We start from the raw sequence: 27,001 nt of genomic DNA, 5'->3' as shown, positions 1-27,001 counted from the left end.
AAGGCTGGGTCTCTGGAACAGCCTCCTTAGTAAGCTTCTTTCTCTAGTCCTGCCCCTCTGATATCCATTCTTCACCCTGATCACACCATGAGTCTGAAGTGGAAATTATCATGTCACACTCCAATTTAACGTCCACTCTTAGGGTCAAGTACGAACTCCTAATACTGGTTAGAGGCCCTGCATAATCTGGCCCTGTTTACCTCTCTAGCCTTAAGTCTTGTCTCTTTTTCTGTAAACACTGTGATTCAATCATACTTAGTTTACTTCAGCTCCTCAATATGACACTGATTTATTTAACTCTGGGCCTTTGGGTATGTTCTCTCTGCCTCCCAAATTCTTCCTCTTTCTCTTAACTTGGCAAGTTCCTACTAATCCTTCAGGCTCTAGCTTCCTCTAGAAAGCCTCTCCTAAGCCCCTTAATTCTAGATAGGAGCCCCTGCTCTGCATTTTAGTGCCTTAAATTTCTTCTATTATAGCTCTTATTACACTGCATTGTAATCTCCCATTTACTGTATCCTCCACAAGATTATAAACTCTGTGAGGGCAAGAGTGTATCAATGGCACTTCAAGTAATTCCTGACTCCTGGTTGGCACTCGGTATGTTATTTGATAGATGAATAAGGGAAGGAAGCATAAGGTTTTGTTTTGAGAATAACAGAGATAAGGTTAGACAAGATCTCATCACATAGTACCTATTTAAAATGCCAGGACAAATTTTTTTTAACGTGTAAATGATTGCAGTGGGAAAGAAAATAAAAGCAAGGAGACTATTCAGGAGATTGTAGTACTGTTGCAATCATGTGGTCCAAAGAGCCTGAACTTGAATTGAGGCACTTAGAACAGAAAGCATAAAAATTACTATGAGAGAAAGAAGAAGACACAACAGATGTTGACCACTGGGATGTGAGGTGGAAGGCAGAATAGAAAATGCCCTTAGTGCTTTTGGTATTGGTGGTACCAATGATAGAAATAGGGAAAGTTTGGGTAGTAAGTTTTGTAAGGAAAAAGTTTAGAATTTTTAGGAGCTTTATATATACATATTAAAATCATAAAGGAAAAGAGTGTACTGATTTTGGAGGCAAGAAGTAATTTTAAAATGCTTTTCAATAAAATATACTAAGCAGAGGGGCACCTGGGTGGCTCAGTGGGTTAAAGCCTCTGCTTTCGGCTCAGGTCATGATCCCAGGGTCCTGGGATCGAGCCCCACATCGGGCTCTCTGCTCAGCAGGGAGCCTGCTTCCCTTCTCTCTCTCTCTGCCTGCCTCTCTGTCTACTTGTGAGCTCTCTCTGTCAAATAAATAAATAAAATCTTTAAAAAAATACTAAGTGGAAATTGTAGTTATAAATGCAGCTTTGCAATTTGTTGAATTTTAAGGAACTCACAATCTCACAAACTTCTATTTTTTGGGGGGAAGCAGTTGACACCTAAACAAAATGACTCAGTTTTGCTTGTGATTCTTGGTTGGCCTTGACATAAAAGAGTTGTAATTTTCTTTGATGCTGTAGAAAATTTTACAGAAATCCATTACAGAGTAAGAATGGTTGACAATATATAAAAACGTTACCTTAAACATTTATTTCTCACTTAAAGAAAAAAAGATCCATAATATAACATTTCTCCAAGTCTTTTTTATTGTCATTTGACAACAGAGAATTGGAGCTTCTTTGAAAGATCAGCAACAGAGATAAAGATTTAGAAGTCATTTGTCTAAAGATGACTCATGATTCCCTAAGAACTGGTGAACTTGGTAAGGGAAAGACTGTAGAGGGAAAAGAACGAAAGAATGGATGATTACTGTTGAATCTTTGTAATCTCCACTCTCATGGACAATAATTAAGAAGTGTCAGCAAAGTATGATAGAAGGGGTGACAAAAGAAATGAGAGGAGTATCTAAATGTGATGCAGTGATACAGATGTAAAGATAGCAGGAAGTGGAACTGCAATGTGTTACAGTGAACCAACAAGGAAATGAACAATTTTCTGTTCTTAATTCTTACCTACAAAGAAGAATTACACTTGGATGGCTCTTGACCAGAGGGAACCTCAGTGAACTTCAAATTACTTATCCTAGAATTCTAGAATATTCATATTCTGAAACTCAGCCACCAGTACTGATCTTCTGAAGTCCCTCAAACTAGCATCCTCCATGTTCTCCAGCACAAACTTTGAGACCTCTGTTTTTTTACTCCCCACCCAACTCTTTTCCTCATTTAAATCCTAGCCAAGGGCCCAGCTGAAGCCTCCTCTAATTCATGCTGTCTTCTCTAAATCCAATAGTGGTCTCTTTTGTACTCCTGATTTTCCTTTTAACCTGAATCTTTAAATTTTTGCTTATATCCTTTGTCTTCACAGTGAGACTGGAAGCGTTTAAAGCACCAGATCCATGGGTCCTAGTGCTGCTTAATTCTTTGAGCACCCTCAGATCTCAGTTACATTATTAAAAATGAATAATTGTAATAAATTATTTTTGAGTACCCATCAGAGTTAAAGTACCCCAGATCTTCAGTACCGTATAGTGCCATGTATACAGTTACTCCTCAAAGAATGACACTGTATCTCTTGGGGAAACTCAAAATGTGCTTGGCTGACCTGGATACAGTGAATTCTTAATAGTTTATAATCAAAGAAAGACTCATTGTTTTCACCAATATCTGTTTTATATGCTTTCTATGATGACATTGCCTAGCATATTGAATACATACAAATGCTGTCTTGCTAGTTTTGTAAAATTATAACTCCTTTATTTTATCACTGCCATCCTTTTATTTGTAAATATACTGTTCGCTTCATTGACTTGATCGTGATCTTGGTGCTCTGTGGAAGCCAGTATAGATAGTATTTAAAACCATGGGCCCTGTGGTTCAGTCCGGGCCCTACCACGTATTGGCAGTAATGCACTCAGCTATGGCCCTGAATCTGAGCTTCAGTTTCTTCATGTGTAAAAGGGGTAATAACTACCTTCCTCTTCGGGTTGATGAAAGAATTTAAATGACATAATCTGTGTAGAGAGCAGAGCACAGTGCCTGGCCCTTGCTAGTGCTAGATGGGTCAGCCATGATCAGTCACTATAACAAGGTTTTCTGTGATTTAACAATGCCACAAGAGAAAATTTGCAGTTTTCACAGGTTAATTTTATGGGCGGTATTTCTGTTAACTTTTAAAACCATTTACACCCACTATTTTATGTGATATTTTGATCATAAAATAGTAGGTTCTTTTCATAGTTATGTAGAATCGAATTGGCTAAGTTCCTTGTGTTCCACTACTTGTAATTTCATAGTGACAAGGTTGGTTCAACATGGAACGAAATATCTCCTGCATGGTTTTCTTTTATTACATGATGCAGGATGCTGTATTACAAAATGAATCCAGGAAGCCTCTCAATCTTTACGAGTCAAATCAGAGTTAACTACCAGGTAGAGAAAAGTCATGAAATTAAAACAGACACACAATATTCTCCAGGGGATAATTCTAAAATAAACATTTGTAAATGATGAAGTATCCTGCGTAGCATTTTACTCCCTATGGCTGGTTACTCCTAGATTTTACTTACAAAATATTATAAACTTGTAGCCTTACCACATTGTGTCCTAAACACTGAAGGCAAACCATATTGTGGGGATTTCATTTTAACCACAGAGAAGCTGTATAAAGTCCAAAACCGCAGGACCCAAGTAAGTAGTGGGTCCAGGAATAGAACTGAGAAGGCTCTGATTCGTCTTCACATACTGAAACCACAAGGTTCTGCTGCTTCTGAACATAATGACAAATCATCTGGTGCTGCTAGACATGGGTACCTGACCTGAGAGGAGCGAGCTGTATGAGGACTCTGTCTACAAGCGTGCAGCCTTTACTTTCTAAAAGCCTGTGTGGAAAGCAGAGAAGGAGGGAAGGAGCCATCGCAAGCACCAGATGGTTGTCAACTGATATTCCAGTTCAGGGGGTAACCAGTTGCTAACACAAAGTATGTGGCTTTGCTGAGGTTGTGAAAGAAAAGTAGTGATTTCTAACCAGAGAAATGCTTTTACCAGTTCTTAAAAACATTTTAGTAATTTCTAATAAAGCTACCTAAAGAGTTCACTAGAATGGCATCATACATATAAGGAGCATAAAAATTTGATGTTCCTTTCAAGATTTGACCCCACTCCCACGTTTTCCTTTTAAATTTTTGCTCCCTTTGCCTTTAGTTGATTTCCAGAGCCCTGAAATGGTTGTTTTGAAGGATTTGTTCTGCTCTACTGTTGCTGTTTGGGGAAAAATTTTCCCGGTCTCCTCCCTCTGTTAGGCTTATTCCTCTTTACTATTTTATATGGACAAAAATTCCTTGTTATTATATTTTACTGTTTTAATTTATCATAGACTTTTTGCGGGATTATTTTCTTTGTGAAATATACCCTTGGAAAGTTGCCTTAGTTGAAGTCCTTTGGTTTCTATTTATCTGAAGATGTCTTTGTTTCAACCCTACTTAAAAAAAATGCTTTATTTTCATTTTATTTTTTCAAAGTATAGTTGAATCACAACCTTACACTTGAAGAGTAGCTTTAGTAGACATACTATTTTAAGATGACAGTTATTTTCTGTTAGGTCTTTGAAGATCCCCACTGACCATTGCTTCTTCTGTTGCTATTAAGTAAAAAATATTTCGTGATTATAGGGCACTCATGTGTCAGTCTTCACACACTGAGAACTTACATTTATCACTTAATTCTGATAAACCTATGACAGTATGCCATTGTTATTCTCATTTATTCTAGTGGAGACAGAAGCACAGGACAGTTAAGAATATAGAATAAAGGAGGAGGACAGGATGACACCCCAGGAGCTCTCACTCTAAAGCCTGTGTTTTCAACCACTGCCACAGCCAAGCAAATACATAAAGAGAAAGAGAAGTAAATATCACTAAGTATTTAAGAGATTTAAAAACTATAGTAATTAAAACACGGACTTTTTTTCTGGATAAAGAGATCAGTACACTAATCATTACCATTGAGCTATTATTACGAGGCAGTTTCAACATGCTGTGGCTGTTTTCTCCTATGTAAGATAACAGTACTACTGCCTGTGCCATGGGGTGGTTGTAAAGAATAAGCAAGGGTATACAGACACATGCATATTATTTAAAAGTGAAAGAATATTTGTTGCCACTAGCAATAGTAGAATAAAAGAGGAAAAGCACAGAAACCAACCCTAGTATGTAACAGAATATAATATCTGGTCACAGGTGATGAGAGGAAATGATGGACTCGTGCTGGAATAGTTGCATGAATTTTCTTTTTCCTTAAACTTCTATTCCCTAGACTTCTGGGATGTCATACTTCTCTGTGCCTTCTTCTAAACAGGGAATCATTTCTTCTTTCTCCTTGGTGACATCCTCGGCACTTAAGCATCGGTGTTTCCTACTACTCTGTCCTTGGCTACTGTACATAGGTGTGTGTGCATCCAAATAGAATCTCAATCATGCTCACGGTTTTAATTACCAACTGTATATACTGACTCGTAAATATATAAAACAGAAATTCTGATTGTCTTTTTTAAAAAAATGAAATCAAAACAATACCAGATGTAGAGATTATTTCCTAAATCGATGATATCACTAGAAGGAATTTTTTATTAATATTTAAATAAATGTGGAGAAGACCACAATAAGCATAACATCAAGGATAGCAACTATAAATAAAAAGCGAAAGCTCTGACTATATAAAAATTTAGAATTTCTTTTGTTAAAAACAAACAAGAATACTGTACATGATTAATGGCACAGTATACTAGAGTAGGGAAATCATATGCATATGTAGGTCACAAGGGAAAGAGGGCAAAGTTTAAAAGGATTGGAAAACATTAGGAGTGACCATTGGGTATAATGGAAGTGGATGCTGACCCAGAACAAGTAAGAGGAATCCCACATCGAGCAGCAGTGAGAGTCTAGCTCAGGCGGAGACCATAAATCTATAATAGCTAGATGGCTATATGGCTTTCTCCGGCAACACTTAGAATCTTGGCTTATCAGTAATGTTCATTTATTTTGCCGTGGCTAGGTTATGTGGGTGGGTGACCATGCATATGAAGAGTCAGACAAGTAAGCTGTTCGTATCAGAAATAATCTGCCCAATATATTTCAAAGCCCAGCACCCTGCAGTGTTTGGCCATTGTTGTAGAATAAAAACCAGAATCCTAGGTTTGAATTTTAAGGTTTCCAATATAAAAACCTAACTTTTTCTTTCAGTACACCCTTACATGTATCTCCACATGATAGCCAATTAGGACTTCTTGCTGGTTTTTGGGGGATTTTGTTTTTGTTTTTGTTTTGTTTTTAGGTTTCCTGTCTTATTTTTTTTCTTGCTGTTTTTTGAAAAATGTATTCTTTCTCAGTTTTCACCTCAATTATGTTGCTTCTAGTATTTACCTGGCTTGTGAAAACCTACATCTCTATTTTTGAAATCATAGCTATTCCTTAAAACTCAGTTCATTTATTACGTGGTCTGTGACCCCAGCCAGAAGTGATACCTATCCTCTCAACATCTACAATTCCTTGTTTATACCACTTTTACATTACTTTTCATTTATTTCAAAATATTTTTGTTTCTACTAATTTTAAATTCTTTAATGGTAGGGACCGTATTTTTGTGATTTTATTTCACAGAGCCAACACAGTGCTTTTCCTGTAGTAAGTGTACAGTGAAAATTTGCTGAACAGACATTGTGTAACATACTTATACTAAGTAACAAGATAGGACCTTTAAAAGAAACTGTTTGTTTCTCCAAGTAACAAACTGAGGGTTTTAGAGAGGAGTGGGGTGGCGGTATGGGTTGGCCCGGTGGTGGGTATTAAGGAGGGCATGTGTTGCTTGGAGCACTGGGTGTTATACATAAATAATGAATCATGGAACACTACATCAAAAACTAATGATATACTGTATGGTGACTGACATAACATAATAAAAAATAAATAAATAAATAAAATGTTTTAGTCTTTTCTGTAGGCTAATTTTAAAGGTTTATTTTTGTATGCTATTTCATGAACTTCTTCTCATGTGAATGTTTTGTCCCGTAGGTATGGAATGAATTGCCTTATTCAGTTTGAAGATTTTGCCAATATAAATGCCTTTCGTCTCCTGAAGAAATATCAAAACCAGTACTGCACGTTCAATGATGATATTCAAGGTAAGCTGGATAGGAAAGGAAGTGAAGATATAAGACAGAAGGGCCCATATGCTCCCATGATGTTAAAGAATAGGTATAATGGGAACAGTTGAATAAACTGGAACCGTGGGAGATTGGAGACGATGAGTGAGGTGTTCTAATGTAGTATTTCCATGAAGGATTAGATCTGAGTGATGGGAAGCACCAACGTGGAACTTTGGAGGAAGACAGCCCAAGTGAAATAAGGTGAATGCTATTGGAAATGAGGTGGTTAAAGAAAAGCTTAAATGTAAACGAGGATGATGTTTCTCTATTCAGAGAGTTTGTGTTGAGTACAAACACTCGTTTGTGAAAAGACCCTATGTACTAAAATATACTTTACAAACATAATTTTAAAAATTCACTATGCTTAAAATCTGTAGTGTGACATAGCTAGATAAATATAATGTGTTTAAATACAATAAGCCTCTGTACCTTTTGGGGCACGCTAAAGTAATTGGTCGAATCTTTCTTTTTCCCAGGTCCTTTGCAATATTAATCACATTGATACTTTAGTGCCATTTTCATGACAAAGATGCTTTACATTCTTTCAACTTTGTTTTCTCCCTGTTTTATTAAATTTCTTTCTAAGTATTTATTTATGAGAAGTGAATATTTGGAGGATTTCAGAAGGGAAGTAAGGAGTCTAATTTTCCAGAGCTATGGCCCTAACTTGAAGATACAGGTATTATAGCGTGCCTTCCATGCTGCAAACAGATTTTGTAGACCAGTGTCTGAGTCACTTACAGTTCATTTTGCAGTAGTCTCTCAAATCCTCACGTTAGGGGCACCTGGCTGGGTCAGTTGGTATAGAGCATGAGACTTGATCTCAGAGTTGTAAGTTCAAGTCCTATGTTGGGTGTAGAGATTACTTAAAAATAAAATCTTAAAAAATTTTAAATAAAATAGCCACATCAACTATTAAACAAACTGTCCTTTCTTTAATATTCTTATCTTTTGAATTTGTGGCTCCCACAGAAATGTCCATATAGACGTTAAAGACCAATATTACATACTTTTGAACCATTTTGCAGAATTAGTAGGCATCAGAGTTCAGTTTAAGACAAAGAATGCTAAATCCAAATCATCAAACAAAATGAGTATTTGGGAACTAGGGTCAGAGCTCCTATCAACTAGGACAAAGAATTTAGAGGTCAAGGCCTGGGCTGCATCTGAATTAAAGTCAGGAGTGCAGGAAATATGAGGCAGATGCTAAGCCAAGTCCAAGAGCACTACAAGCAGAGTTGCCCTGGAGGACCCACGGCAGAGTGCTCCCCCCTCCACCCAACGGGTCACCACAGTGGAGGCATTAAATCATTAAGATTTCACCCCAGCTAACCTGTCCTAAAACACAATCTGCATATTTACCTATTTACACATAAGAATTTAAGAGTTACTGCCTTAGCCAACAAAAAGATTTGAGAAAAATAGGCCCAATCTCTGACTAGAGAAAACTTTTGGCAAGTTAGTGGGATTCTGATTAGAAATGACCAAACCATTTTGTGCATTTCTCCATACCAAAATAGTGTCCCTAGTGACACTTTTCCCCCATATGTTTCCATTTTACCTTTTTAACCTTCTGTTTTTACCATCTTGCCCACAATGTAATACTTTCCCCATTGTGGGCATAGAAATTGCTTTTCAGGACCAAGAAAAATAATTATGTAGCTATTACTGCTTCACCATGTAAATAAATGTTTCACACTGAACCCTTGGGAGAACTTTTTTCTTTTCTTTTTTGAACAGATATGTTATTTAAAGATAGTTTATGAAAAGTATTTGATTTTAAAAATACTTAAAATTCTACATTACTGGTCTAAAATAATTTTAAACGATAGAGATTTTGGTCTTGGGTAGAGATTTGGACTTTAATGCATTCTAACTATAAATTATATTTAACTGGAAAAATGTGCTGGTTAAATCTAAATCTAAATTGGACACTACGGGGCTTCTGAGTGGCTCAGTCATTAAGTGTCTGCCTTCAGCTCAGGTCATGATCCCAGGATCCTGGGAGGGAGTCCCACATCGGGTTCTCTGCTCAGCAGGAAGCCTGCTTCTCTTTCTCCTGCTCCCCCTGCTTGTGTTCCCTCCTTTGCTGTGTCTCTGTCAAATAAACAAATAAAATCTTAAAAAGAAAAAATGAAAACAAATAAAATCTTAAAAAGAAAAAAAAATTGAACATTTAATAATATAATCAGGAGACTATCAGAATTTAGCAAATTCAGATGAAAATAATGTCTCATCCTCCGGTCATTTAAAATCAATTATAAAAAGAGTTGTTCTCATAATGGCCTCTCTGGAATAGTTGTTTTCTACCATCACATTGTAAATATTTTATGTAGAAGTTTTAGCCATAATAAACTAGTTTGATTGTTAGGATTTTTTAAAAAATAAGGTAAATACAGCCCAATCTTATACTAAATGCTTTGATCATTGAAAAGATAAAAATCAGACATGGTAAGAACAGACTTTTCACAAAAGGAGACCACTGGCCAGAAAACCTGCTTCAAAGTTCAATGCCATTAAGTTCTAAAAAGCTTATGAAATGGCAAATGAGAAACTGATTTTCTCTATCAAGATGTCCAAAATTTTTATTATAATCCCAGTGTTAGTGATGCTGTAAGAAGATATGCACCCTTATATAATGATGGAAATATAAAGTGGTGTAACTCTTGGGGAGGCAGTGTATATCAAAAACCTTAAAACATACAGTTCTTTGAGACAACAATTTTCTTTTTAGAAAGTTATCCTGAGAAAATAAAGGTGTGTAAAGCAAATGTGCAAGGGCATTTATTTGTTTATTTTAAATATGTACTTACTTTTTAAATTGAGATAACTAACATATCACATTGTATTGGTTTTAGGTGTCCAGTATAATGAGTTATATATGTATATATTGCAAAATGATTACTATAGTAAGTTAACATCCATCATCACCACATATGGTTACAGGTTTTTTTCCTTGTGATGAGAACTTTTAAAATGGGCTCTTGGCAACTTCGAAGTGTACAATATGATGTTGTTAACTGTAGTCACCATGCTGTACATTACATCTGCAGGACTTACTTAGAAGTTTGTACCTTTTGACAACCTTCATGCTGTTTGCCCACCCTCCCCCCCCCTACCCCCAACCTCAGGCAATCACCATTCTCTTCTCCTTATCTGTGAATTTTTTTTTTTGTTTGCTTGTTTTTGGTTTTGTTTTAGAGTCCACATATAAGTGAGCTCCTATAGTAGTTCTCTTTCTCAATCTGACTTACTTCATTTAGCATAATGCCCTCAAGATCCATTCCTCTTGTCACAAAGATGAGGATTTCCTTCTTTTCTTATGGCTGAATAATACTCCATTGGGTGTGTACGTGTCTGTGTTTGTTTCACATTTTCTTTATGTGTTCATCCATCGATGGATATCCACATTGTTTCCATGTCTTGGCAATTGTAAATAATACTGCACTGAAAATGAGGGTCCGATATCTTCCAGATAGTGATTTCATTTCCTTTAGATAAATACCCAGAAGAGAAATTGCTGGATCATATGGTAGTTTTATTTTTAATTTTTGAAGAATCTCCATAGTTTTTTTCATAGTGGCCCAGCAGTTTACTTTTCTGCTAGCAGAGCACGTGGGTTCCCTTTTCTCAACATCCTTGCCAACTCTTGTTACTTCTTGTCTCTGATAATAGCCTTTCTAGGACACAAGGTGATATCTCATGTGGTTTTGATCTGCATTTCCCTGATGATGAGTGATGTTGAGCACCTTTTCATTTACCTGTTTGCTATTTATGTATCTTCTTTGGAGAAATGTCTGTTTAGATAAGGATATTTATTTTTATTAACATTATTGCTAACATTATTTATTTATTGTTAACATTACTACTGAATGTTATTTTTTCAATTAATTATACTCTGATCATAAATGATCTTTTTAAAGCATGTATATTCTTGAGATTCAAAACAAATATTTTAAAAGAATGATATACTTAATAAAAATCGACACAAGTGTTTTACTTTAAATTATTATAATAAAAACAAAGACATTTAGAAGGTACTTGTCTCATTGTAGAAAACACAGGCTTTAAGCACTATATGTAACTTCTCAAACTTATTGCCAGAATTAAAATTTCACATCACAAAAATGTTAATAACAAATATTAACATACTTAAGTTGAACAATGAATAAAACACTGATTTTTTTTAACCAAAAAATCATGAACTAACAAAGGAGCAATAGAAAGTTAACGTTCATTTCAAAAGGAAAGGCACATCCAAACAAAACAGTAAAGCTGGTTTGTAAAAGGCAGCATTATATTTGTACTGTTCTTGATCAGTCGAATGCAGTAAACTATTCTGGAAGAGCCTAAACTGTGGCAGTAATCGTTGTAAAGCAGGGCTGATACAAAGCCCCCCCTTTAATGGAGTGTTTTGTTCCTGACGTAGATGGCTCACAGACGTGTGCACTAAATGTACACTATAGAAGTGTCCCAAGCTTCTGCATTCTGACACACAGGTTTCACTTTGTGCAGTCGTGGGTCATTTGGGAGCCCTCAGGCCTTGGCCATCTCTCGGAGGTGGCTCATACTGGGTAACGCAGCTCTCCACACCACAAGGACCAGTCAAAGGCTGAGCATGGTCCCACTCAGGATTAGGAGGTATGCCTCTAAGAAACGATGCCTGCCCTGTGTGCTTTGCTCCCGAGCTAGAAGAGAACCTGCTCCCTTGGGCCTCCGTGGCCACCATCCACATGACGTTTAGGCTGGTCTTAAGCAAGAGAAGATAAGAACCGGAGATGCCAGAGCAGACTGCATGATCACCACCGACAAAGTAGGGACCATCAGGATGGTGAGCTCCTACACCCCACAAAAGTGGGAAACAGGTGAAGACCTACATATGGACGCCAGAAAAATGATAACCAAGAAGTCACAAATAGGTTCAATTTAAGACAGGGTCTGCTTGGTAACCATGTGGCCTTGGGAAGAGATGAGCACTCTGGCCAGGGAGCAGCCCAGCTCCATGGAGACATCCAACAGCTCCGTGACTGTTAACATTAAAATAATGGAAGCAGAGATTCCTGAGATATGAATTTTTTTATGCCCGTTGCTTTCTTTACACAGCTTTAGATAATATGGTGCTATGAGGTAAGTCTTTATGAGAATTTTATGGTAGAAAAGCAGCATGCATGGAGAAAAGAACCTGACCAACAAGCCAATATTTACAGGGAAGCCGTGAAAATACTGAAATCATTTCTGGCTCCTGCTTAGATAAGGATCAGCACACTGGCCACTGGCCATGACTAAGAAGCCCAGCATCACGTCCTGCACTTGGGGCATTCCACGCAGCACCATGCTCTCTGATCAATGCTGCTTTTTCACCCTGGGCATGACCCAGGAGGAAGCCGGACACAAGGGGTATGCTCGACAAGGACAAGCAAGGAGAAGTAAACAAGCAAGAGAAGCTCTGGGTGGGTCTGATCTGTAAGAGGTGTCCCCAGAATAAACCAAATACAATCACTAGCTAGTGCTTACATAGTCCTGGAGGGCGGTCTTCACTGCCTTTCTCAGCTTTGCTCGGGAAAATCCCAAGCCAATAAGAAAAAGGAAAGAACCCCAAATTCTCCTAATGTCTCCACTTGTACAATAAACTTCATCCTGTTTAGCCCTGGAATTGCCAAGTAACTACAAAGAGTGTAATGAAACTGCTGTGCATAGCCGGATACAAGTAAGGACAACATTCCTGTGGTAACTGTGTTCTGTACCAAATGGTGCCGTGCTGGGTTGTTGCATCTCTGGGCTTGGTCAGAATACAGGGGTTGTTCTGGCAGTCCGTCACATTCTAACACCCACAGCATACTCCTTTTCTCATTTTGTGAGATTTTGCTTAGACTTGGCCTCTTCCCCCACCCTCAGAACTGCCTCAGAACTGACCCCTTCTTTGACCAATGTATTGTCATCAAAACTGTGTTCTTCCATATCTCAGAACAATATGCTGCCTTTCTCCCGTCTTCAAAGAACATCATCAAGCATGGATCAACTTCTATTTTGATGTTGTGTATTTTCCACTTCTCTGATTGCCCTTTTCAGTTGGTAAAGAGCCACAGTCTTTTAGCAAAGAAGCCCAGAGAAGCCAGACAGGGGCAGACCTTCCTATATCCCTTTCCAGGTGGCAGGTGACAGGGCTGCCTCCCAGAGCAGGGAAAAAGGATTGTGTTGGGTTGGAGGAGGGCCCTGGCCACCCATTGCCCCCTCTGGAATGCAGTCTCTATTGTAATGTTATTTTTCTTTATTTTTAAAGATTTTATTTACTTGACAGAGATCACAAGTAGGCAGAGAGGCAGGCAGAGAGAGAGAGGGAAGCAGGCTCCCTGCTGAGCAGAGAGCCCAATGTGGGACTTGATCCCAGGACCCCGAGATCATGACCTGAGCTGAAGGCAGAGGCTTAACCCTCTGAGCCACCCAGGCTCCCCAAAGAGAATTTTTTTTTTAAAGATTTTATTTATTTATTTATTTGTCAGAAAGAGAGAGAGAGAAAGCACAAGCAGGCATGTAATGTTATTTCTAATAGCAAAAAAATAATAGCGAAAAACATACAGAAAGGGTGTTAAAACAGTAGACATGACATGAGATTGTTTTTACAAATTAAAATTTTCTTTAGTTTGCATTATCAAATATAGAGAGCAGTTGTAAGAGTATTCATGAGAATGTTGAAAATGTTTTGACTTAGGCAGTAGGATTATAGGTGATCTTTTTAGTCTTTGTCCATCTGGATTTTAATGGTTTAATGCATTTGTTACAATGTACTTATGGATAAATTTTTCAAGTGTAAAAAGACAGCACTTTTTACTGAGTTGTTGAGCTGTAACACAAAGATACCTAAAATACAATCTTTTCATTACTTAATCCCCAAAACCTATTGTTTCTATTAGTGTTCTTTTCAAAGTGGTACTGTTACTAGTTTATGTTGTAATTTGGTATTTGCTGTCATCTCTTAGAAGAGACGTTGTTCATGTCAACACTTAATTATGTGAAAGAATATTAGATATAACTGTATCATACAAGATAAGTTATACAGAAAAAAACTATTCTGATGACACTCTTTCCTCTTATTTGTAGACTCTAAGTTAATACTTAGTTGATGTAACATTATTATTCCAAAGCACTTTATTTTATATGTAGACACCATAATTACATTCCCCTGCATTTCTGTTATGATGTCTTTATACTAGAAGACAAAAATCTATTTGGACTATTTTCTTTTTTTTTTTTTTTTTGGACTACTTTCTTATATTAGAATTTATTTTGTCATATTTATTTAAAAAAAGAGGCACAAGAATTTTAATGTAGGACTATTTTGTCACAATCTTCTTCCTAAAGAATTTAATTAAGCAGAATTTTTCAAACATTACTTTGCTTTCCTAATAATGAAGCCAGACCTATTAAGAAAAGCTCCTTAGAATTAGTAGACAGCTTCTTTTCTTGTGTCTTCAGCCTCTTTTTCTCTGCTGCCTTCTTCCCATTATCCTCTATCATGCTTAAATTGCTTTTATTCTGGAAATAATTCCCTTGACCCTAAATTCTTTCCTCCAACAGTCCTTGTCATTCTTCTCATAAAAACACAAAAATAAAATATTTTTTGTTGGCCCCGTTTCCCCTCCCACTCCCATCTCCTTCTCATTCATTCTTTTATCTGTGCTCTTCCAAGGGCTACTCCACACCTGCTGTTTCTGTTGTTCTTTTATTTATTCCTCAGCCCACTGCCCTCCAGCTTCGGCTCTAGCATATGGAATTAAAAAAGCTCTCTGAAGGGTCACCAGGATGGAATCACCAGACCCAGTAGTTATTTACCATTTTCTTTCTTGATTGACCTTTCTCTGTCTATCACTACTTCTTCCCTTTGGTTCCATGGTACCATACTTTCTTGCTTCTCCTACCTCTTTGACCATTTTTTACTTAGCCATCTTCCCCTATATCACATTCTTCTGCTTATTCCTTAAATGTTTTTCTTCATTTGGGTTCTCTCCTTTAGCCACTCACTGAACAGTGTTATCAACCCACATGACCTAAATACAACTACAGGTTTTCAAATTCCAGATCTTTATCTCTTTATCTCTGACTGGGATTTCTAGGCTGAGTTCCAGACATGTGTATCTAACTACCTTCTTGGCACTGCCCCCTGAGCAGCACATAGACAGAAGGGACAGAGCTCGTAAGTTCAAAAATTGAACTCCTGTTTTCCTTGCAAACTTTTTCCTAGTCATCCAAACAAGAAAATGTATAATAATTCTTGACTTTTTCCTCACCCAATCTATGCATTTAATCACTAAGACCTGTTGATTTTTATCTCTTTAATATTTCCTCCCTCTTAACTTGCTTGGATTGTTGCAATATCCTCTCTCAGTAATTGCAATGACTTCCTAACTTACCTACTTACCACCAGCCTCCAACTCTCAAATCTACTCCCCACACTGCTCTCTGAATTTAGAATCTTTCAGCAGCCAGCTGTTACCTGTAATAAATTATAATTATATAATTTTATAATTATAAGGCTTATAATTTTAGTTTTATTTATGTATATATTTATATGCATATAAAACTATATATATATAAAATATATATATATATTTTATATATATATAGTTACTGTTAGTATGTAGTAGAAGTCCCTGCATGATCTTGTCCCAACTCTTCTCCAGTATCAACACTCTTAATACCTACAGTTTCACATGTGTTCTGTGTTCTCCCTCCTGTTACATTCTGGGAGGTTTGGTATACAAATGGAGCTTGTATTCTGGGTCTTTACTGACCCAATACTTGATTTGATTGAGCCATTTCTTTCAGGAAATCCTCCGTATCAGTCTCGGTTTTTTGGGGTTTTTTGTTGTTGTTGTTGTTGTTTTCTCTTACACTGCTCAGATTCCACAGAAAAGATTTTTTTCAGTCTCTCTCTCTTTTTTTTTTTTAAGATTTTATTTATTTATTTGACAGAGAGAGAGAGATCACAAGCAGGCAGAGAGGCAGGCAGAGAGAGGGGGAAGCAGGCTCCCTGCTGAGCAGAGAGCCCGATGCGAGCCTCGATCCCAGCACCCTGAGATCATGACCTGAGCTGAAGGCAGAGGCTTTAACCCACTGAGCAACCCAGGCACCCTCAGTCTCTCTCTTGATATTAGCTTTCTTTTCTTTCTTTTTTTTTTTTTTTTAGATTTTATTTATTTATTTGAGAGAGAGAGAGAGAGCACAAGCAGGGTGAGGAGCAGAGGGAGAAGCAGATGCCCTGAAGAGCAAGAAACATGAAGGGCTCAAACCCAGGAGTCTGGGATCCTGACCTGAGCCCAAAGCAGATGCTTAACCAACTGACTGAGCCACCCAGGTACCCCTGATAGTGGCTTTCTGCTAGGATGAGCTTTTGCCATTATTCTTTGAGCCAAGTAGGGGAAGATTGGGGGTCCACGATATTGAGTGTATAAACTTGCATTTAATCTCGTTTTTAAGTATGGCATCCTTGCACCCAATTATCCCCGATGCCTTACACTTATGCCTGTTGTCTTAAAATCCAGATGTCCTTTCTAGAAAATAAATTTCCCAGTTTTTTAAATAAACCTCCAGAGTGTGGGGGGTCAGCCGTCTGCTAGAAGGTGAGGAAAATGAATCTGGGTTATAATTACTTCTCACCAGATTTTTGAGCAGCCCCCTGGTTTTCACCTCTTCTTCATCCACACTTTCAGAGGTGCTTGGTGCCTCCTATAGCCAGGCCTTTTGAGAGTTCTGCTTTCTTAATCCGATTGCTTCTTAGCATTCCCCATGGCTGCCAAGAAGTCAGCTTTTTCACATCTAATGTCTGTTGTCATTTACCCATCTGCCTTCTAGCTTCGAAAATGCTATCCTCTTGTGGCTCATTTATCTTTTTTTTTTTTTTTAATCTTCATTCTGTATTTTAGTAGAGTTTATTGGGGGGAGGGAAAACTAAATTGTGTGTTCGGTCCCTCATTTTGACCAGTGCTCCCTGCCTCCATGTTTTCGCACATGCTCACCCTACCGGAGGTCCTGAACCTCTTCTGTTAATCCTTTGATACCATGCTCGGGTGACATGTACTTCTAATACTGTGGCCCCTGATTCAACAAAGTTACTCCTGCTCCTCTTGCTTCTAGTTCTGTCTGATCTATTTAGTTAGTAGCACATGAGGATTATAATTATTTGATTACATGTAAGTCTCCTTTGCTAGTTATACATAGTAATTCTAATCAGATTTAACAAATTGCTGCATTAGTGAGGTCATTCTTTGATCAGTGTTAAATAATAAGTACTCTAAAAGTCATAGCACAAAGAAACTTCAGCTTGCCTCTGTCTGCTTTCCTAAAAATTTAGTTTTCAATCTCAAAACAAAAATTATTTTGAAACAATTTATTGTGAAACTTGCATTTTTATAGAATATTGTCTTGCCACATTTATTCCCTTGACTGTAGATTTAAATTTAAATCAAAGTTGTACCAGGAAGTAGGACTAGGACATGTGCAAGAATCATGCTCAAATTAACTTTTTGGTAGTGCTAAAAATATCTTTTTTATTTTTATTAACTAATTCTATGGAGAGAAGTTTATGTCCTCATGAGATGTTATGGAATATACATTTAAATAGAAGGCTCTGACATCCAATGTAGACAGAGATTTATTTTCTCTTATTTGAGGTAATGTGTACAAACTTAAAACATATTGGCTTTTAATGCAGAATGATCCAGCGTAACCATATAAAGATGTCACCACATTATAGTTTGGATCTCCTGAAATATTTTACTCTGTTCTTAAATGCCCAGTTCTATTTAAAATCAAAATGATAATACACAGTGATTGCTGATAATACTTTACCTTTGGTTCTTCAGCTGGATAGATCTTGTGGTTCTGGTAGAATTTATTGAGACCCTTAAGATGATAGCATCTCAGGGTTGGAAGAGAGCTTAGAGTCCCCCAAATCCAAACTTCAGGCCAGTTTACTTCAAAAAGCCTGAGATTGAAATAGCTTGAGCTACTATTAGTGAGTAACTACTTATCTAGTGACTGGATGCTTATACCTCTCTAAAATCCTCTTTTCTTCTGTTTAACTGCTCTTGTGAGACTGTTTTGATATAAGTGACAGACCATTCTGATCCTGTTTCTGCATAGATCAGCCATAGTTTTACACAGGCTCTCATTTCATTTTATTTATTACTATTTTTTTGAGTATAGTTTACATATAGTGTTGTGAGTGTCAGGTGTACAACAGAGTGGTTCAATAACCCTATGTTACACTATGATCACCACAAGTGTAGCTACCATCTGTCACCACACAACACTGTTACATTACCATTGACTATTTCTTACACTGTGCCTTTTATCCCTGTGACTTATTCATTCTCTAACTGGAAGCCTGTATCTCCTACTGCCGTTCCCCCATTTTGCCCATCCTTCCTCTCTGGCAACCGTTAGTTTGTTAATTCTCTGTATTTATAGATTAGTTCTGCTTTTTGTTTGTTTATTCATTCTGTTTAAAGTTTTTATTTATTTATTTAACACAGAGAGAGAGAGAGAGAGAGCGAGCGCACAAGCAAGGGGAGCAAGCAGCAGGCAGAGGGAGAGATAGATTCACAGGGAGCCCAACGTGGGGCTCAATCCCAGGACCCTGGAATCATGACCTGAGCTTAAAGCATGCTTAACTGACTGAGCCACCAGGCGCCCCTATTCATTTATTTTTTAGATGCCACACATAAGTATTTGTCTTTCTCTGTCTGACTTTCTTCACTTAGCCTAATGTCTTGTAGGTCCATATATGTCGTAAATGGCAAGATCTCATTATGGCATTGTGTGTGTGTGTGTGTATGTGTATGTATGTACACACAGCATGTCATCTTTATCTGTTCACCTCTCAGTGGACACTTGGGCTGCTTCCATATCTTAGCTATTGTAAATAATGCTGCAGTAAACGGAGGGGTGCATATATCTTTTTGAATTAGTGTTTTCATTTGTTTGCCGATATATCCAATAAGGGGTTAATATCCAAAATATGGAAAGAACTTATACAACTCAACACCAAAAAACAAATAATCTAATTAGAAATAGGCAGAGAACCTGACTATGCATCTTTGCAAAGAAGACATACAGATGGCCAACAGATACATGAAAAGATGTTCAACATCACTCATCATTAGGGAAATGCAAATCAGAGCCACAATGAGATATAACCTTATGTCTGTCAGATTGGCTAAAATAAAAAAGACAAGAAATAACAAGTGTTGGCAAATATGTGAAGAAAAAGGAACCCTTAGGCACTGTTGCTGGGAATACAAATTGGCATGCCATTGGGGAAAACAATATGGAAATTCCCCCCAAACTTAAAAATAGAAATACCATATCATTCAATAATTCCACTGCTAGGTATTTCCCAAAAGAAAACCGGCTTTCATTTTAAATAATGTATAGAAGAGTAGCTTCTACATAATGTATATGACTTGCCACAGTTCATAATTTATTATAATGCTGGCTCAAAATTGCAAGCATTTTATTTTCAAGTTTTACATTGTTTCTAAATTAAAAAAATGCAAGCGACACACAGGTCTTCAGTAATTATCATTTATCATGATCTTATTTATGACTACCACATTCTACAAGAAAGAAACAACGAACCAAAAGATTGAAAGGAACAAACATACCAATGGTAAAATGCTCATTCATCTTCGGCACTTGGCATATATAACACTTCATCATTGTGTTGTTCATCAAACCTATTCTGAATCTATTTTTTTAAAACCAAATACGAGGGTTTAAAGTTTAACTAAGCTTTGCTACCTAGGTGAGGGATCTAGGAACCATTATAGGTTCCTAGTGTTTTTTGAGGAGTAAAATGTAGATGCATCTGGAAAGTACTGCAGGAGGGTACAAAGTTTTATTTCAGACATGAGCCAATAAAGTTGAGCTATATAATTATGTTTAAAAGCAAGAAAACCATTCTTGTTGTCTATGAAAGCTTATATGTTATGTCCAAGTAATAAAAGTAGAACTGGAAGTTTCTATGACCCTGGGCCATGATAAGGAAAAGCTGTCTTCATGTAGGTAAATTTTACACTAATTTTGTCTAGCTCCTTTGAGACCCACCCCTGATTATTATAGGTAGGAAGCCAATTAAAAGATGCATAACACCAGATTTTAATTGCTATTAACTGTCACTTTTTCAGATCAAAGATTAAAAGGTTAAATTCCAGATGTATTGAAAACATCATTATGACCACCACTAATATCAGCAAGCATCTACTGCATGCTCACTTTGTGTAGAGGGATCAGTAATAGGTTTCAGAGTCCCTAGAGTAATTAGGTGGAAGAATATAATAGCATTTAGTACTGTTTTATCTCACACAGTACAACTATTTTACAAATGAGGAAACTGGTATACAAAATAATTTCTCTAGGGGCACCTGGGTGGCCCCAGTTAAGCATCTGGCCTTTGGGCTTAGGTCATGATCCTGGGGTTCTAGAATTGAGTCCTGGTGGTTCGTGGGGCTCTCAGCAGGGAGTCTGCTTCTCCCTCTCCCTCTGCCCCTCCCCCTGGCTTATGCTCTCTCCCTCTCACTCAGTCTCTCTCAAATAAATGAATAAAACCTTAAAAAAAAATTTCTCTAAATTCATCCAGCTAGTAAACGGCTGAGCTGGAATCCACATAAGAATCCAAACCCCGTGCTCTTATTCATTAAATCACCACATTAAGTCACAGAATCTTTTTGGAAAGTGATCAGGAATAGTCCTGAGCTGCTATCCTAAAATACTGATGTCAGTAGCCTGAGAATTTCACCTCACCTCTAAGCATGGGGTCAGCCAACCGCAGGTTCCCTTTTTGTACCAGTTACCCTGTTGTGCGACGAGTTCACGATGTGAATAAAGATTCCAGATGTCGAGTTTGGCAGGATCTGATTCAGGCTTACTCAAGGCTATTTCTTACCTGTTTTAGGAACAGCGTCTGTGGCAGTAGCGGGCATCCTTGCGGCTCTTCGAATAACCAAGAACAAACTGTCTGATCAAACAATACTGTTTCAAGGAGCTGGAGAGGTACCTGCTCATCCAAGACTTACATTTCCTTAAATTAATGAATAGAGTTTATCTTAATTATTCATTAATTAGAAGTTTGAGATATCTTTCGGATTTTTAGTGTTTTGCAACTATAGGTTTGTTTATTTTAAGATTTTATTTATTTATTTGACAGACAGAGATCACAAGTAGGCAGAGAGGCAGGCAGAGAGAGGGGGAAGAAGGCTCCCTGCTGAGCAGAGAGCCAGATGTGGGACTCGATTCCAGGACCCTGGGATCATGACCTGAGCTGAAAGCAGAGGCTTTAACCCACTGAGCTACCCAGATGCCCCCCAGCTATAGGTTTTTTTGAAAGATACCGCAGTTAAGTATTGAGGCATATTCATTTGTCTTAGGAGGCTTTAGTATAGAAGTATAGTGATACTTTCCACAATCTTAAATTTCTAGAGATTATCAAATGGTGGCGTGGTCTTTTCTTTTGCATATTTTGCAGCAACAAAAAGTTTACATTTTGTGATTATGTATAAAAGCCTTTAAGTAGGGGCGCCTGGATGGCTCAGTGGGTTAAGCCTCTGCCTTCAGCTCAGGTCATGATCTCAGGGTCCTGGGATCGAGCCCCGCATTGGGCTCTCTGCTCGGCAGGGAGCCTGCTTCTCCCTCTCTCTCTCTGACTGCCTCTCTGCCTACTTGTGATCTCTGTCTGTCAAATAAATAAATAAAACCTTAAAAGAAAAAAAAAGGCTGGAAGTATTTAAGCTATTATATCTGACACTTTTAGTATCCTCCGGAGGCACCTATTTAGGGTTTTCTTAATTTGACTCACAAGTCAGTGTGCACATATATAACTACATACGAGTTTTTAAGAAAAAAATATATTTGAATTGGAGACTTGTTATGCATTGTTCCCATGCAAAAGAAGCAAAACATTTACAATTGCTGGAAGGAGATGGCAGGGAGGCAAAAGTGGGCTGTTTTTTTGTTCTCTTTTGTTATGAGTTAATCATTTGAAAGAAGAAAACTAGACTCCAGTGATAATTCATCCCCTAAAATAGAAATTAAAATGTCAATTGAGTTTGAGCTTCTTGTGAGAAAGCTGCCCAAATCTGTTTAGAATTATAGAATGTAATGAATGGAGAAATACTTTTGTGGTTATATAAGAAGCTTCAGATTTTTAAATTGAATATGATTAAATGTATTATACTAGTAGAAATTGTGTATATTGTGTTGGTTTTGATTTTACTTGTTCTTAAAATGAAATACACAAAACTAAAACTTAAATGCCAAGATATAAGCATGTCAAAGTATTCAGAATGTAAAGTACAAGCTCATTTTCACATCAAAATAAAAATCAAGGCTAAATTACATCTTATTAAAATTTGAGGGGTTTTTTTGTTTGCTTTTTTGTTTTTTTGTTTTTGAGTTTTTTATTTGTGTGGCTGTTACATGCTGTATTTACTTTTAGTCAACTTATTTGAGTTCAAATTCTTTGAATTTCCAAAGGGTTTTTGATGAATGGTACAGGCCACTTCTTGATACTCAGCAGGGCAGAGGTATTCATGGTTGGATGATTCAAAACAGATGCTTGTTTGTCCCTGAAAAGGTTTTGGATGTTCACAGATTATTACAAAATTTATCAAATACCAAAGAAGTTGATTCCTTTAATCTTGCAAGAGATTTCACAGTACTTTCTTTGTCCAAATTAACAGAATAAATAAATGCTTGGGGACAGAGAATTTATGTGTTTTATTCTGTTGCCTAATTGGTCAAGTTCCCATCCAAATGACCAGGCTTCATTCTTCAAATTCAATTAGAGGAGCTGGAGCCCAACAATAAACAATACAGTCCAATAAGCAAGGCTGACCAGGCCATTCTTTTAAACTCAATATTTTCTCATTGGAGCAAATCTTAATTGCATTAACAGGATTAAAGTAATGACAGTCAAGGATATCACTGGTTTATCTGTAGCTAAAGAACAAACAACATAATAGTGGTTCTGTTGTGATAAGAAGAGTAAATAATTGTTCATTAGCTTACTCCAAAATGTGACAAAAATACTTTGCTCCCAGTATAAATGAAGGAATATAGCTGTTTAAGTCAGTGAAGCCATTTTGTTTTTTCTTATTAACAAAGATAAAATGAAGGGAAACATAACTCTTGATAAGTTATAATGTGGAACAACTTTTCAAAGTTTTGTTTTCATAATGTCCTTCTCAGGCTGCCTTAGGGATTGCACACCTGATTGTAATGGCCATGCAAAAAGAAGGTTTACCAAAAGAGAAAGCCGTGAAGAAGATATGGTTGGTTGACTCAAAAGGATTAATAGTTAAGGTAAGAATTTGACATTTCCAACTGAAGAAAAATTAATGTGCTATTCTGGGTGCCCATCTCAAAGATCACTACTACTTCCACTCATCTTAACCCCAACTGTGTTAAAAGACTAGCCATTATACATGAATGACCATGTCATACAATGATATTGATACTCTTCTGAAAAAGAAGACTGGCTCGGCTACAGAAGCAGCCTGTGAAGTACAGGGGCCCCTCACAATTCTGTAGGTTGTCAGTGCATTTGAATTAGTTTCCAGATGAGGCAGTTTGATGCTGAAACACCTAGGTTAGCTCCTTTTATTAAGGGCTATCTGTCGAATTGCACATTAGCTAGGAAAAAAAAGAACAGCTGATGAAATAGCTACTCTTTTGCCTGCTACTTTCTCTGGAATAAATTCTTGAGGGTTTGAATGGGAATTCTGAGAACCATTTTAATAAATGGGCTGTTCAGTGTTAACTACAAGGTTGTTTCCCAGTTCTAATAAAGATAACAGGACCTACTTCCTAGGTTATTGTGAGAACCAAGTAAGACTAGGTAGGTTGACCATATTGCTACATAGTTATATGGAATTCATATTACTTATACATTAATATTACTTCTAGTTATAAGGCATTAATATTACTGCACATTAAGTGCTCTTCCCTAAACTGCCAGAAAAAAAACTCGTGAATTCCCTTGCTACCTGAAGGTGAATTTGTAAAATAACCAGTGATCAGCATAGACTTCTGGAATTTAGTATAGAAGCAAATGTGAAAGTATACAAACTTTCTGGAAAACTGGCTTTTGTGTATCCAAAACCTTTAAAAGTTTATGTTTCTGAGCCAATAGTTTCCATTGTAAGAATATATTTTATAGAGATAGAGAAATACACAATGTTTTATGTTTTAGTTCTTTTCATTTTTTGAAGTTTTCATTTAAACTCTAGTTAGTTAACACTCAATGTAATAGTAGTTTTGTATGTACAATGTAGTGATTCAACACTTACATACACCTGTTACTCATCATAAGTACACTCCTGAATCCCCATTATCCATATCACCCATCCCTCACCAACCTCCCCTGCAGTAACCATCACTTTGTTCTCTGTAGTTAAGAGTCTCTTTCTTGCTTTGCTTCTCTGTCTCTCTTTTTTTCTCCTTAAATTTCTCTCTTTTTGTTTCTTAAATTCCACACACGAGTGAAATCATGTGGTATTTGTCTTTCTCCAGCTTACTTATTTCACTTAGCATAATAACTGTTTAGCTCCATCCATGTTGCTGCAAATGGTAAGATTTCATCCTTTCTAATGGCTGAGTAATATTCCATTACATATACATATACATACTTTTTTTAAAAGAACTATGACATTAAAGACTTACCAATATAATGTTAGATGAAAGAAGGAAAACGCCATGTTATATGTTATTATTTTATATTTTAAAAAATGAGTTGTGGGGTCTATTGCCTGGCTCAGGTGGTTAAGCAGCTGTCTCTCGATTTCAGCTTAGGTCAAATCTCAGGGATTGAGCCCCATGTCAGTCTCCATGCTCAGTGGGGAGTCTGCTTCAGATTCTGTCTCTCCCTCTTCCTTTGCTCCTTCCCTACCTCTGCTTGCATGCATGTACACTCACTCTCTCTCTCTCTCTCTAATAAATAATAAATCTAAAAAACATTGAGTTGCATATAAAATTATGAAAGTAAATGTATATAATATGTATTAGCTTAAAACATATTATTTTTAATGCCTTTCTGTATATTCCAAATTCTCCTAAGCAATTATGTTCTTTTACAGCTAGAAAAAAAGTTTTAAACTAATATAGACAAATTTTGCCTTAATAGTGTATGTATAACTTTTTGTGGCAAGTGAGTATAAGAAAGTAAGATAAGACAGGAAGTACTTTTACAATATCTCCTGAGAATCAAATAATAATCATTTTATTAATTTTATTAACTTGAAATGTAATTTTTTATAATATAAGAAAAACATAAAGTTTAAAATTTTTTGGCTTAAAAACTGCTATAGCTTTGAAGAATCAGCATAAATAGAAAAAGATATACATTTTGGGCACACAACTTATATCATGATCATGAAATGAGATTTGCTGAATGAAATTTCCTCTTGGTTAGGCATCGTACTAGACTCCAGGACTCAGTAAATCCCTTGATCTCAGGAGGCTCACAGACTAGTGGGAAAAAATCAAGCTGAAAGTTATGTCTCTATATGAAAGTGTTATAGAAATACGTTCTTGCTACCAGGGGTGCCCTGGAAATGAAGTTCCCAGCTGCACTGATGAGAAGAATGGGCCTGCGGAGGAGGGTTCCTAGAAAAGGTGTTTCTTCACCTCAGTTTGAAAGGAAGAGTTAGGAGTTCTTGAGTCTCCACAGATGTCTTAAATGTCTCCTATCTGAAAGTGAGACAAGGGAAGTATTATGGAAATTTCACTAGGAGATCTTGGCTGAACCTGTGATCATGTCTTTCATCTCTCTGTGTCTTCAAAGCCTTGCATAGTGTCTAGCACATAATTGGCAATAAATATTTTGTTAATAAATGAATTGATTGATGAGTGGCCTTCCAGGCAGAGGAAGAGTATTTGCTAAAGAGGATATTTCACTATAAATGACATTTAGGGCTTATATTTGAAAGGAAGCAGATGACTGACCAGTGACAAAGGCTCTTCTAAATCCTGACAATGGACAATTGAAGAAACTTATGCAGAGAGGGTTAGTGACTTGTCACTCTAGGCATTGTGGAGGATGGATTGAAATGAGGGAAAACAGAGTAAAGGAAACTAGTTACAAAGCTGTTGTAGTAATAAAAATTCATTGGTGCCTGAAATAAAGCAGTAATTATGGGGGGTGAGTGAAAGACATTTTATTCAGTAGATGTTTAGTAAACAGGACTGGCATACTTAGTAACCACTAAATATGGAGGGAGGAATAGGGTAGGGTGGTATAGGCAGGAACCTAGCAGGACTCCTTGGGTGTCTGGATAAACAATGTGGCCACTACTGTAGAAAAGGAATAACGAAGAGATCATGTTTAAGAGAAAGATAATGTAATTCGGCTTGGACATAGCAAGTTAAAGTTACCTTTGCAGATCTCATGGAGATGTCCCCTTAGCAATCAGAGGTATAAGACAGACACTCAGGATAAGGGTCTCGGCTTCTGCAGATAGAGATTTTGGGAATATCTGCACGTAAAAAGTTGGAGCCATGGAAAAAAAGATATACAAATTACATTATATTTAGGGATGTAATACATGTAAATATCTAAAAAAAAAAGTGGAAGTCTGTGACTGTGGATTTCTTTTGTGATTTCTAATGACATTTTTATGTGAAGTCTTTATAGAAAATATACAGATTTTAGCATCTCAAATAATTTTAGTATAGATTTACTGAAGTGAGACTCCAAATTCTGTGGATTACAATACTTAGAATAACTGTGAAGTTTGTTGCCTAGACCTAATCAGTCACTCTTAC

At 36.9% G+C, this 27,001-nt stretch overlaps 1 protein-coding gene across 1 annotated transcript in view; it reads left to right on the top strand.

Moving 5' to 3' along the window:
• The window catches only part of ME1 (malic enzyme 1), a 179,357-nt gene that overhangs the window by 124,756 nt on the left and 27,600 nt on the right, over nt 1-27,001 (top strand). The window contains exons 7-9 of the mRNA XM_032858030.1: nt 7,053-7,162; nt 21,138-21,235; nt 23,429-23,542. Of these exons, the coding sequence (XP_032713921.1) occupies nt 7,053-7,162; nt 21,138-21,235; nt 23,429-23,542 (322 nt within the window). The remainder of the gene's footprint in view (nt 1-7,052; nt 7,163-21,137; nt 21,236-23,428; nt 23,543-27,001) is intronic.

Source organism: Lontra canadensis, unplaced genomic scaffold, assembly GCF_010015895.1.
Source record: "Lontra canadensis isolate GAN:19392208 unplaced genomic scaffold, GSC_riverotter_1.0 scaffold14, whole genome shotgun sequence".
Taxonomy (NCBI): domain Eukaryota; kingdom Metazoa; phylum Chordata; class Mammalia; order Carnivora; family Mustelidae; genus Lontra; species Lontra canadensis.
This window is presented reverse-complemented; position numbering and strand designations above follow the sequence as displayed.